Here is a 13,739-nt window from a genome sequence, read left to right as displayed (position 1 = left end):
ACTTGTTTTATATCTGGGAATTTGAGCCTCTTATTCCCCTTCACCTTTTTCCCTACTTTTAAAATTCTTCAATTACAGTTGACATTCAATATTATTGTACATTAATTATTTTGTATTAATTTGTATATTACATAATATGTAAATGTTAATTTATATATTATATTATATTAATATAATTATATTTATATTAAAACACTAGGTGTACAGCCTAGTGGTTAGACATTTATATAATTTAAATGACTAGTCTAGGCTAATACCCACCTGGCACTACACATAGTTATTACCATATTATTGACTATATTTGTTATGCTGTACTTTACATCCCTTTGACTATTTTGTAACTACCAATTTGTACTTCTTAACCCCTTTGCCTTTTCCACCCTGCCCCCCAACTCTCCTCCCATCTATCTGCTATGCCTTCTGGTCTTACTGGAGTGACCTTATGTAGTAGGTGTCCTGTGGGGCTCCATGGCACAATCTCCCTGATCACCAGAGCCAGGTGCTCCAGGTGTTTCCCTTGTGTGGGTTGTGTGTGTCCTCCTGTTGTAGCTGAGCCCTGGCTGCTGTTTGCACATCAGTGGGAGGGATCGACCCTCAGGCTGATTGGTTGTGAGGACTACCCATGACTACAATGGAGAAGTTGTTGTGCCGGGGCTGACTTTATGGAGCAGGATTCATTTTAGCATGTCTCTGGTGCATGCTCAATATGCCCTTTGGTTGTGTTGTTCTTGGAAGCAGCTATATGATGCCTGGCTCAGTGTGAAGCGGCCACCGGGTATGCTGGTCCCAGGGCCTCCTGGGAGGGAACCCACTGCAGGCCAAGTTCAACTGCAGTCTATGCCCTGCCTGGGGCCACCTGGCATGAGCCACAATGCAATCCACAAATAGCCACCATCTGAGATGGGCTTGGAGGTGCATCAAGAGACCAAGCTGTGAACCGAGGCTGGCTGCCACTAGTGTTGGGCTTGGGGCTGCTCAGCAAGAGGTACCTGTCATGCCAAGTGCTGCTTGTTTTGGGTTTGTGAACCCTTGAGAAATTTTAGGAAAGTCCACAGCATGAGCCAAGATAGGCCAGTTGTATGGAAAAACCACTGGAAGTGGCTTGGGTGTGCCTGAAAGTTGTGTGGGGCTTGGTCTCAGCGAATCACCATGGTGGGGCTAATGAATGGTGGTAGCCAAGTTGATGGAGACTCAGACACCATAGGTGCCCATGTCTGCACGCTAGGAATGGGGGAGGCTCAACAAAGAAACAGTGGCTTCTGCCCGCTTCTCTGTCTGGGAGAAAGCTGCTCTCACCCCAAAGCCAGACAACTCAGTTCCTCCTTGTATGTCCCTAGGGCGCCCCCCCACGCCCTAGCACTGTAGCTCAGAGTGATTGACTCTGTCAGCGAGTATGTCCATGGGTGGTCCCTTTAAGAGAAATGCTTGGGACTCCAGCCACCCTCCATCTCACCCAGCCACAGTCTCCACTGGTTTTAACAGAAAGAGTTATGGGGAATTCTCTCCATTGCACTGGAACCCTGGTCTGGGGATCCAGATGAGGGACTGAGACTGTTCCCTTCTCTGGGAGGGGACCTCTGCAGCTCAGATATCCCTCCTGATTTTTGATAGTCACCTACAGGTGAGGGACAAGCCCATATTGAATCTCTGCACCTCCTACCAGTCTCAAGGTGGCTTCTATATGTTCTTAGTTATAGGACTTTGGTTCAGCTAGACTTCAGGCAATTCTCAATGATGGTTGTTCTGTAGTTTAGTTGTAATTTTGATGTGGTCTTGAGAAAAGGTAAGTACTGCGTTTACCTACACCACCATCTTGACTGGAAATCACCCTTTTCTCTTCTGAGCTTCCATCAGTATATGGTTCACACCCTTATATTTTGTACTCAGGTAACATTGCAGTGCATTTATATATAAGGGTCTGGCTAATTGTTTAGTCTCCACATATTGCACTTATTTGTATCTTAGTGTCATGTTTAAAATAAAGCACCATAAAGAACTCAGTAAGTATATTTGAATGAAAGAAACACTTCATTCTAACCTTATGGTTACTGTGCTGTCATCACTCTTTACTCTCCAATTCTTCTCATTCCTACTGGTCTGTCCTACCTTCTACTTATACTAATTTCTGTAAATTTTGCTTTCCATCATTTTCTCTCTATATTGTCTTCTATGACAATCTTGCTCGAATGATTCCGAGTTTCCCATCTCTATGATTGCCGTCTAAATCTGAGTTATCTGTTTGGATGGATTAAAGGATCACTTCTATCCTTGACTTTTCCTTCAGTCTTATAGACTTCTCTCCCTGTATCTCTTCCACAGGCAAGTCCCAAACACTGTAGTTAAGTAATGTCTCTAGCACCTGTTTCCCTTCCTCCAGTCCCTGTTTCCTTACCACCCCAGTTTTCTAATGATAGTCTCACCTCCAAGGTCATGCCTTTCCATAAGCCAGCTGCACATGGATGTCAGTGTAATTCTTCTAAAATATGTGGCCCCTTTACTGAAACCACATCACGAGTGATCAGTTCAGATATCATAGTCAAACTGGTTCCGTGCTATCTTTTAGCCTTATTTCCCCCTCTCTTCCTTTGTGAGTGTTATGACTGGTTGGAGAAGCAGTGCAGCGCTGAGGTTAGCATGTCTGAATTGGAACTCTTGTTCTGTCACTTGCTTGTTTTGTGATGGTGGGCAAATCATTTAATTTCTCTGTGTGTTATTTTCCTCACTTATAAAATAGGGAGAGTAGTTAGACCTACCACAAAGGCTCACTGTAAGGACTAAATGAAATGCTCAGAGCAGTGTCCAGCGTACAGTAAGTGTTCAATTAGCATTAGCCATCATTAGACTCTATTTGAGGGGAACTATTGGCATTTCGTATCCACATCCTGTAATTTCCTACCCCTGTGCTTTTCTCATGTCATACTTTGTTTTCAGGATGTTCTCCATTTTTTATCTGTATTTATTTAAACCCCACACAATTTATATTCACGTGCTTCATGTAGCTCTTCATGTAGCTTTCAGTCAACCCCCCAAAAGTTAATCCATCTTTCTAATTTCCATAGGCTCTCTGTCCCTCTCAAACAATAGTTAGCCCTTCCTATCTAGTATTATAATTATGTGTATACATATCTTTACTCTGAAAATATAGGGAACAATAGGAATTACTTTTATGAATTTTTACATTTTCTTCAGTGTCTAACCAAGTTAATATTAGATACTATATTTGTTGAATAAATGAATGAATATTTTACTTGGTCACTTACCTTTTTCCTGATATTCAAGGGCAGTGCAGTTTTTAGAACCTTGCCAAAATTAATATCATGTCTTTGTTTGGTTATTGAGTTTATCTCCCTCTCTGTCCTAACCCCCCCTCCTCTTCTCTTTTCTCTCACTTTGCCCTACATCTGACCCTTCCCCCTTTCTACTGCACTTCCTCTCCCTTTTTTCCACTTCCGTTTTCCCCTCTTCCCCTTTTCCTTCCCTTTACTCCTCATTTTAAAAAAAGCTCTGAATTACTACTTTATATGTTCTCTACACAATTATAGTTAAGCTGTATGAGCACAAAGGGATATTGCTTTAAGAGGGAGATGTTTTCTGATAATTATTTGTTACTTTTCTTCTTAAAAAATAGTAGAGCTGTAACATCCAATCATGCTATTACTCATCGGAGGTACTGAGAAGCAGTTGTTAAATAGCAAATAAAAATAAGCCCAATTTCTGGACAAGGAGAAGTACTCTAATAAGAATTTTTTAATTACACATTCTGATTGTTGTAGTGTATTTTGAGTATAGTTTGTGGAAAAAGGAAACAATTTTAGGGTTAGTGCCATGAGATGTTTTCAAAGAGGAATTTGACCAAGGGTATCTAAGAATAAATTCTTAAGTTTTTTTTGTCCATTTTGTGCTTAGGTTTTCCTTATTCTGTTAATTTCTTCCATGTTCTCATTTACAATGCCATTTTGAGCTAAAATATTTTCCTCCAACATCTTAACTTAATCAGTATCTGATTTCTTTCTTCTAAATCTGAAAATCACCTAAAACATCATTCCATGCTGTTTTCCATTTCCACGTATCTTGAAATGTCTCTTGATGGAGCAATGTCATGAGTTATGTTAGTGACACCAATAGTAACCATGTAAATCGAATTCCTAATTAATTATGAACCTGCACAAAGCCAATATATCTACTTGTATTAATGGATATAAAATGGACAGAATATTGCTATTATCTCTATATAGGATTAAGAGAGTGTAAGATCAATGAAATCGGTAGCTTGGAAAGTCAAACTTGAATTCTTATTTTATAACCATGATCTGAAACCACGTGTAAAGTTTAACAATTTTAAAGCCTCTCTGCTTCTGCTTCTGCTTCCTTTCCTGAGCTCTGTAGTTAATTAGTGCTTAGGGCTGGGTACAAAGTGTAAGTAATTCTGAGGATTACGAGTAACAACACTTTGTACACAGTGTTATGGGATTATCATTTATGGTATGTTTGTTCTCAGCATTGGCATTTTTTTTTTCTAATGTAGGGTAGAAATTTATCATCTGGAGAGGTTGGATTTTTTCCAAGTGATGCTGTCAAGCCTTGCCCATGTGTAAGTATGAGTATTTTATTTCTTTTGTTTTGTTTTGTTTTTGATGTTGTAATTAATTGGCAAGAATGCACAATGGATACTGGGTTGGTTGCTCATTGATTTTATTAATATTTTCTGGGGGGATCATATTATTTCATGTTTGAATGCTATAGGCAATGTTATTAAAATTCCCAAATCATTGTGATTTGATTGTCAGAAAGTATTTTTTAAAGTTAAGGGAATATATGTAAAAAGAAAAATTTGCAAAATTAAATTGTCTACAAGGTTTTAGAAGGAATAACCAAAGCTACAGATTAGATAGACGCATTTTACAAATTTCCTTGTTTCCACTGAGGTGAGAATGGTAGGGACTAGTCACAAATTCTTCAATCAAATCTCTAAATACATTTTACTGTGCTTTAGTTTGTCTTACTTATTTAATGTTATAGTGACATTTTCTGAAAACATCAAACACATTAGTTAGATACCCGGAGAATGAGTATTTACTGAAATAATATTATGGATGAATATAACATAAAATGTACTCTCTGATGCCTGGGGGGGGGGGGGGGAGAGAGAGAGAGAGAGAGAGAGAGAGGGAGAGAGAGAGATTGGCTTAGGAATAAGTATACGTTTAAAGAATACAGAGAAGGAGAATGAAGGAGGAAATATTTGTCCCATCAAATTTCCGAGGCCATGTATATCTTATCACCAAAAGGGAAACTGTTGAAGATTGATTTCTGTTTGTGAAAACAAAATGGTACAAGAAAATATTTGCAGGATTTAAATGGGTATAATTTACTTTCAATATTATTTGCTGTGTATCAGGATTTTATAGGTGATGAAGTTAAAAATATGATCCATTCGTTAAAATACTTAAATATCAATAACTTTAAAGATGTTCTGAACAGAAAGATAATATTTTGATATATAACTCTTAACCTGGAAGGACAAAATTGTAAGAGCCCATTATGAAAACTGACATAGCTAAAGACGTATTCATATTGGCCAGGCCCCTGAAATATGATAGTTTTTATTGTTACAAATGGTGTTAATAATATTTTTAATTACCCAATGTAAAAAGGCCCAGAATACCATGGTGTGTATATATCAAAGATGCAGATGATTTCATGAAAAATTTCTGAACACAAGACAACTCCCAGTCTTTTCTTAGGAGTTTATAAACTTTGTCCCCCTCTACATAGGATGCATTTTATTTGTTATTTTATGAATATTAGTATACCTTCTTTGGCTTTGTTCATTTTCTAGTTACCATGAGGAAGTAGAAGAAGTTTTCCTTTTTTTCCTTTCTTTATTTGCATAGAAAATGTAATATTTTTCTCTGTTGTGAAGCTCTATAGGAGAAAAGGGGGAAAAATAAATATTTTCCATGACTTTTTCATGAATAAATGTTTTCCTGGTGGTAGAATTCAAAATCAAAGTTTAGAATTTGTTACAAAATAAGAGTCTATATGCAGTATATATTGTTTATTTTGCCTGTTTTCCCAATGTCTTGGGAAAACAGATTGCTCTTTGGTTTTCCTAACATTTTCCTTTTAATTTTTTATGATAGGATTAAACTGCCTTGATAATAAATACCAAAAAAGTTTCCAATTCATATTTTTCCTGTTATCTCTCCCCTTGGAGGTACAGTGGCAGTAAAATGAATGAAAGAATGAATTAAAGCAAGATGAATTATTTTCTACTTATCTGACATATACTATGATTCACTCTGTATAAAATTGCCAATGGATAGTTCCAGGACTGTGCTACTTAGGGTTTTATAGCGCTGAGTCAGCTAAACTGAATTAATGATTGATTTCTAAAAGCTTCCCTTAAGTAAACTTAATCTATTTTTGCCTTTTTATATCCTAGGTGCCCAAACCAGTAGATTATTCTTGCCAACCCTGGTAAGCATTAAAAATGTTTGTGTAGCTAAGTTGAAATACCATACCCTTAGCTTGAGGACGCCTTAAATGTGGGGTTAGTAAACCACATTCCATTTCCATTTGTTCTGGATAGAGGTATTCTCAGATGTAACAAAACACTATAATGAATTTACATATTGCTGACCTTTCCATATCTTTATCAGAGTGGGGTGTGTGTGTGTGTGTGTGTGTGTGTGTGTGTGTGTGCGCTTGCGTGCGTGTGCATACATGTGTACTTGACTGTAAACTCAAACTTTGTAACAGCCACAGAAAGGAATAGGACATAAGCAAATACGTATCTTGTATTTTAGTAAAGTAGATTTCATGAAGCAGAGAAAAAAACATGATTTCATTGTCCGAAACTAAAAATTAGCCCAGAAAGGTTAATAGATCTTAAAAGTACAATTTATAGCATGTAATATGGGAGAAGTAAGATGTAGTCACATCTGAAGTTTTGGATCTATATGGAGCTCACTTACCACTTGGAGGCTAGTATCATCATTAATAGAAACAAGGAAGCAAAGTGGATAGTGATTAGTACTTTTTAGACATGATGAGTAAGGAGTGATATCTTCAACTGGAAAAAATCTGTGTAGGATCCAGAATATTTAAGATTGTCATATGACAATAACTAATATACAGAGGGTGCCAAAAATATGTATACACATTTTAAGAAAGGAAAAAACTGTATTAAAATTGTAATAATATTTACCGATAACAAAAGATGAATACAAGTCATGTGTATACATTTTTTTTGACACCCCTGGTATACTCAGTACTTACTATGTGCTTAGCATTTTACACATGTTATTTAATTCTGATTTTCTAACATGTCTATAAGGAAGGTTGTTCTTATTCTTTTTATAGATGAGGAAACAAAGGTTAAGGCCATGCAACTAGTAAGTTAGAGCAGGATATTCCAAGTTATGTTGTCCGTACGTTGCTATACTACCTGTTAATGTTTAAAAAAAAAAGTGGGCATATTCACTTATTTATATCTGTTTCCCTGAATTTTGTGTTTGTCTCCTCTTAAAATGACTGCATCTATTTTCATTTTCTTGATATTGAAGTATATGCATACAAATTAGATATCAGGATATGTATATAAATGAAATATTCTGCAAGTATATAGTACTAGTTCAGTTTGCAAATATAGGAACACCTGAGCTGTCTGATTTAAAAAAAAAAAAATTCTGATTGTTTTCTGATATATAACCATAGCATGGGAAATGCTGAATTATTGCAGGAATGCTTTGTGTAAAGGATGGGATTCTTCTCATCTGCCCTCTTGCTCTCCTTCAGCAGTCACATCTGCCTTTTCTAGTCATTATTTGCTTTCTCTGCCATCCCTCCCCGAGCTTCCGCGCTGAGCTTGCTGAAGAGATTGTAGCAGATTGGTGATAGAAGTGGGAATGTTTGCTACAGTTTACCTGGTTTAAGACAAATTTGAGGTCTTAGTTTCCATGCAATTAATAACTATAATCCTGACAAGAATGAAGTAAAATATATTTTCATGGATGTGAGGCCTTCCGAGTATGACATCCCCTGTATCCATTTGCAGGAAGCTGAAGGATGAGCTTGTAAACCAAGAAAGAGGGAGATACAGAATCCAGGAAAGGGGAGCAAAGGGAAGGCCCAGGACTGTAGCGGTTCAGCAGGCTTAGAGGGCAAGCAGTATTGATTAGACCAAGAGGATGTAGGTCTCAGGAGGAATGAATGTCTCCATAGAAAAAAGTGAACAGATATAGTACACGGTGTTGAAAAATGTATTATTGAGGGGTTTATAATTCTCTTAGAGAATTTGGAAAGAACTTGTGATAGAGATAAAGAAGCTTGAGCAAAGAAAACCTTGAGGAATTATTTTTTTTTGGATGTTAGATGTTCTTTGAATGTAACAACGTGACAAAACTGGGCCCGATGGCCTGGCTTTGTAGAAGGAAGAGTGAGAAGCAGGACTATGAAAGAATGTGCGTAAGTGGAGAAAAAGTGATTTTCCTTCCGGATATGTGAGGTTGAGACATTATGAAATTGTAGTTTAGTCATGTTATTTAGAAATATGCAAGTGGAAATAAGAAAAATATAGGTACATGTATTGACGTGGGACTTGGAGAAGAATGCTGATAACATGGGATAATGCTTTTGCATTAAAATTTTTATAGCATGAGTTATTTTTAAAAAAATATGTTCATGTGTCACTTGGATAAAACATGCGTATCTGCATACTAATTGTGATAAGTGCCATGAAGGAAAATAGAGATATTACGATGCGTATCATGGAGCGGAGAGTGAGAGATGTGGAATGACGTTCTTCAGATGGGATGGTCAGAGAAGACCTTTCTCTAAACCTCAATGATGAGATGGGATGTGTGTTGATAGTGTTTTCCAGACACAAATACAGTCTGTGAGAAGACTCAAAGATTAAAAGGAGCTTGGTGAATTCCTAGACCTGAAAGTGAAGAAGGGGGTTGTAAGAGATAAGGTTGAAGAGGAAGGTGTGAGTCAGATCGTACTAGGTACTAATTGTTCATGGGTTGTGATAACTGTGCTTTTAACCTGAGGTACTATCTACATAAAATGCCCTTAGTTCTGCTATCTTGGTGGAAACCTCACAAGTCCCCCTTCAACAAATTTTTGTTGAATGCTTACCATGTGTATTTTAAATAAATATTTAGTATAGATTAGAAGTGGGTATTTACACTGAGCTACATGTGTCTATATGTAAATCAGATAATTTTCTGGAATATGAATTCGTGAATAGCTTTGAAAGAGCCCCGATATAAACATTACATTTTTTCCTTTAACTTTTACTGGCCAAAATCTCTGGTACGTTTTTCCAGTAAATGCTAAGCTTATATGTGATGTGAAGGGTCGCTAAAGAATATTTCACATTTAACTTGGGCCTTTGATTATTGTTATTATTGTGGAATTTGAGTGTGTTTAAGGCCAACACAGTTTAGGAAGAACTGAATTCTGGTTTTGAAAAATATCTATCTTTTACTCATATATATGTGTCTTTTACTCATTACTGCTAATTGCTTAAGAAAACTGGTTATCAAATTTGTGGACTATAAGAATTAATCTTATATACAAAAATAATTTAAAAAAATAATTTGTTACAGGAGCTTCCTTTAAAAGATGCTCAAAGGAGATTTCATTTCATAGTATACATAGAAAAGGTGAAGCTTTTGGGTTGTGTATGTGTGTATGTGTGTGTGTCTTAGGCAGGGGGGTCCTTTTCTACACTCCCGACAGCTCTTGTCCCCAAACGCCCTACAACTCTCTTTCTAACCCAAGACCTACTGGCTCTTGTCTTTGTCCCATTTATTTATTTGATAAGATTTTCTGGGTGCTTACTGTGTATTAGGCACTGTTCACTTTACTGTTGTTAGCTTCGTAGAGCATTTGTGTTTGGAAGAATCTAAGTACTTTTCTCTGCGTTATCTTCGTGAAGCAATGTCATTAGTTGGTATAGAAGTAAAAACAGCTCATTCTGCCACTCAATTAAAATCCTGACAGACACTTATTTTTAGCCTCTGTGCTCTTCCAGGTATATTACCTATATTTTCTGTGTCGTTACAGGTTTGCTGGAGCGATGGAAAGATTGCAGGCAGAGACTGAACTTATCAATAGGGTAAATAGTACTTACCTTGTGAGGCACAGGCGCAAAGAGTCAGGAGAATACGCCATTAGCATTAAGTAAGTAGGACAAGTACTTTTACAGAAATAGATTTCCTGTTCTAATTGCATAGACCATCTGACATGTATAACACTGAAGTTGAAAACCAAGGTTCTAATTACAGTAGAAATAATGCATCTATCCAGACAGTTCATTAATACTTGAAAATATCTGTTAGAAAAGCAGTATTATGTGTTATAGGCTGCTAATTGGCATATTGCATTTCTTTCATAACATTGTATTTTGGTGACTTGATGTGTGTATGTTTTTAGTAAAATCTAAGAGTATAAATTACTAGATGTTGTTTTATTTTGTTTTTCTGTATTCTCCATCGGAAGAATTGGGCATAATCAAACTGGGCATAATGATTGGTCAGTCACTTCAAATGTTGGTTGTATTTTCAACCAATCCAGTAAATATATTTTGTTAATTAGCTGTCACCAGGGTATTGGCACAGGTATATATTTTCTCTTCAGAATGAATTCCTATAATGTTATTGGGGTATGCCCTGTGGTAATTATTGATTTCTACTGATTAAAAACACATTTATATTCATAAGCTATTCATTGCCCACAGGTACAACAATGAAGCAAAGCACATCAAGATTTTAACAAGAGATGGCTTTTTTCACATTGCAGAAAATAGAAAATTTAAAAGTTTAATGGTAAGCATTGATTAGTTCTTTTCAATCTGTGGTCCTTATTTTTCTCTTATTAGATAGGTCAGTTTAATTCTGTAGTTTCTTGGAAATTTTGCTCCCTAAAAAGTTGTTTAAAGAGAATCATATTATAATTTTGCGGCAAATCCTGAAAATTCTTATTTTAAGAATTCCAATTGTTTTATGTTGCCCTAGTCATATTTTTCATTATAAACTAAGTTTGCCAGTTTTAGATACTATTTCAGCGTCTACACTATTTATGACTCAGAGTAATAGACCAATTCAAATATAACCAACTTTCAGTTATTCGTGTGAGTTTTGTCTTGTGTTTGATGAAGCACAGCAAATGTTTAATATCATCTCTTTCCTCCTCTCCCTTCCTCTGCCTCTATATCTCCTCATTCAGGAAGAGGAAGGTATTTTAAATTATAACATAGCAAGTTGTAATAGGTGAAATGCTTCCCACATTTAGGTTCATTTCATGCAAACTGCAACATAATGTCAAATGAAAAAGCTTCTAGTATTTTATGCTATTTTAAGTGAGCTCTACTATGGTTTTCCTTCATTACCTTGGACAATTAAACACTAACACGGTAACATTTTTTAACATGCAATAATTGATATTTCACAGGAACTTTATATTTAAATTGAAATAGCATATTGTTACCAAGTTGTTGTAAATGAACAGTGATTATTTTAATAGTATGTACAATTAAAAAATTACAACTTAATTTTAAGAATTACAACTTAAGAATATAATGCATATATCATATAAACAGTGCAGATATGTCATTATATATGCATTGCTGATAATAAAAAGTTCATATTTCCTTAAAAGTGATCTAGTCTGTTTCTCAAGTTGGAGAGAGTTTTTTGAGATAATGAAGAATTTGGATATAGGACATCGAATGCATTTGTAGCACTCTGCTAAGTACTTTGAGTAACATTGGGGAAGGACCACTCACTGATTGAACCATCAATCAAATGATACATACTGCATCCTTCCGGAAAACATCTCAAAGCACTTTGCAAATGTTAACATGAACGTTATAACTGAGTGTATGAGAGCTTTACAAAGTAGGCCAGCTTGAAAGCCTTATCTAAAAATTTAGAACTGTTGTAAGACAGGAATCCGTGTTTTTGTTTATTTGTTTGTTTCTTAAGATTTTATTGGGGAAGGGGAACAGGACTTTATTGGGGAACAGTGTGTACTTCCAGGACTTTTTTCCAGGTCAAGTTATTGTCCTTTCAATCTTAGTTGTGGAAGGTGCAGCTCAGCTACAGGTCCAGTTGCCGTTGTTATTTGCAGGGGGCGCAGCCCACCATCCCTTGCGGGAGTTGAACTGGCAACCTTGTGTTTGAGAGGATGCTGTCCAACCAACTGAGCCATCCGGGAGCTCAGTGGCAGCTCAGCTCAAGGTGCCGCATTCAATCTTAGTTGCAGGGGGTGCTGCCCACCATCTCTTGTGGGACTCAAGGAATTGAACTGGCAACCTTTTGGCTGAGAGCCACTGGCCCATGTGGGAATTGAACTGGCAGCCTTCGGAGCTAGGAGCATGGAGCTCTAACCACCTGAGCCACTGGGCCAGCCCCAGGAATCTGTGTTTTAAAGAAATGGAAGCATCTTGAGTTGAAAGCAAAGTAAGAAAGCCCTTCTGGACATAACTACCACATTCCCAATCCAAAAGCTCAGTATGGACAGCAAGATCATGCCCTGACAAATGTAAACTGTCAAATTGGTGACCAAGATCCAGGCATCCTCCCTGTGGACGTGACTTACGAACAAGCAGGCTGTGCACAGAGAGCACTGGACCTGAGGAGGCTCTTCCTTAAATGCAAACCTAGCGGGGAGGTGGCGAGTGGAAGCACAAATAATGAATGACAGCCCGAGCTGAGACATGATAAAACCATGCACAGGGGGTCTTCTCTTCACTGCAAGATACACCAGCTTGAGTTTGCACCTGCAAAACTTCCGTGGATGGTAATGAGGCTGCTTCGTGGTATTATCGTAAATATGAGGCTTTAAAAAAAGCTGTAGGGCCAAAGATGACTGCCAGCCTTGCCGCCTTTGTGGAACTCCCATTAGAGGAGACAAAGAGGATGAAAGGAATAGTCACTGGAAAGGGCTGCTCAATTCAGCTTTGTGTTACCTGGGTCCAGCTCAGGAACGTTCTTTAGTGCTAAGGTTAGAGGTGAAAAGCCCGTAATACCTCAGTGACCTGGATTAGTGAACATAGATCCTGGAGTTGCTATCTGCATAAAAAGCACTAACGACCCAGAATCCAAATAATTTATACCAGACAGGAGTGAAAGTTTCTGCACTGATGTTCTAGAAGTGGAATTAAAAGTACCCGTCACAGAGCTAAAATAAGTTACCCTTATATGGTATGTGTAAAATATCAGAAATGCCACTGCTAGAGACACAGGCATATTATGTTTTCCTCCATATCTGGGGATGTTGTGTAAGGAAGTACATAGCACAGTGGATTAAAGGGAGGGGATTACGAATTAATAAGAAAACTACAATGAAATTACAAAACGTTAGCCACAGTATATACAGTCATACTGTGTAACTACGTTTTGGTCAACAACAGACCCTGTGTACACAGTGGTCTCATAAAATTCAAATGGAGCAGAAAATTTCCCATCAGCTAGTGACATCATAGCCATCCTAACGTCACAGGGCAATACATTCCTCACGTGTCTGTGGTGATGCTGGTGTAAACACACCTACTGCAGTGCCAGTCGTATATGCAGAAGGATAGCACATACAGTTATGTACCATACATAATACTTGATAGTGATAATAAATGACTGTGTTGCTGGTGTATGTATTTACTATTCTATTTCATTGTTATTTTAGCGTGTACTCTTTATAACAAAAAAGTTTGCTGTAAAACAGGGTGC

The 13,739-nt window shown here is 37.2% G+C and overlaps 1 protein-coding gene across 2 annotated transcripts in view; it reads left to right on the top strand.

Moving 5' to 3' along the window:
* Window positions 1-13,739, top strand: part of VAV3 (vav guanine nucleotide exchange factor 3) — a 329,628-nt gene that overhangs the window by 293,266 nt on the left and 22,623 nt on the right. For both annotated transcript variants that reach the window (XM_019746514.3, XM_019746513.3), the window contains exons 21-24: window positions 4,526-4,591; window positions 6,446-6,480; window positions 10,078-10,194; window positions 10,751-10,838. In XM_019746514.3, coding sequence (XP_019602073.2) covers window positions 4,526-4,591; window positions 6,446-6,480; window positions 10,078-10,194; window positions 10,751-10,838 — 306 coding nt within the window. The remainder of the gene's footprint in view (window positions 1-4,525; window positions 4,592-6,445; window positions 6,481-10,077; window positions 10,195-10,750; window positions 10,839-13,739) is intronic.

Source organism: Rhinolophus sinicus, chromosome 7 (assembly GCF_057876585.1).
Source record: "Rhinolophus sinicus isolate RSI-liver-muscle chromosome 7, RSI-T2T, whole genome shotgun sequence".
NCBI classification, from domain to species: domain Eukaryota; kingdom Metazoa; phylum Chordata; class Mammalia; order Chiroptera; family Rhinolophidae; genus Rhinolophus; species Rhinolophus sinicus.
Note: the sequence above shows the minus strand (reverse complement) of the source record. Positions and strands in the feature narration are given on the sequence as shown.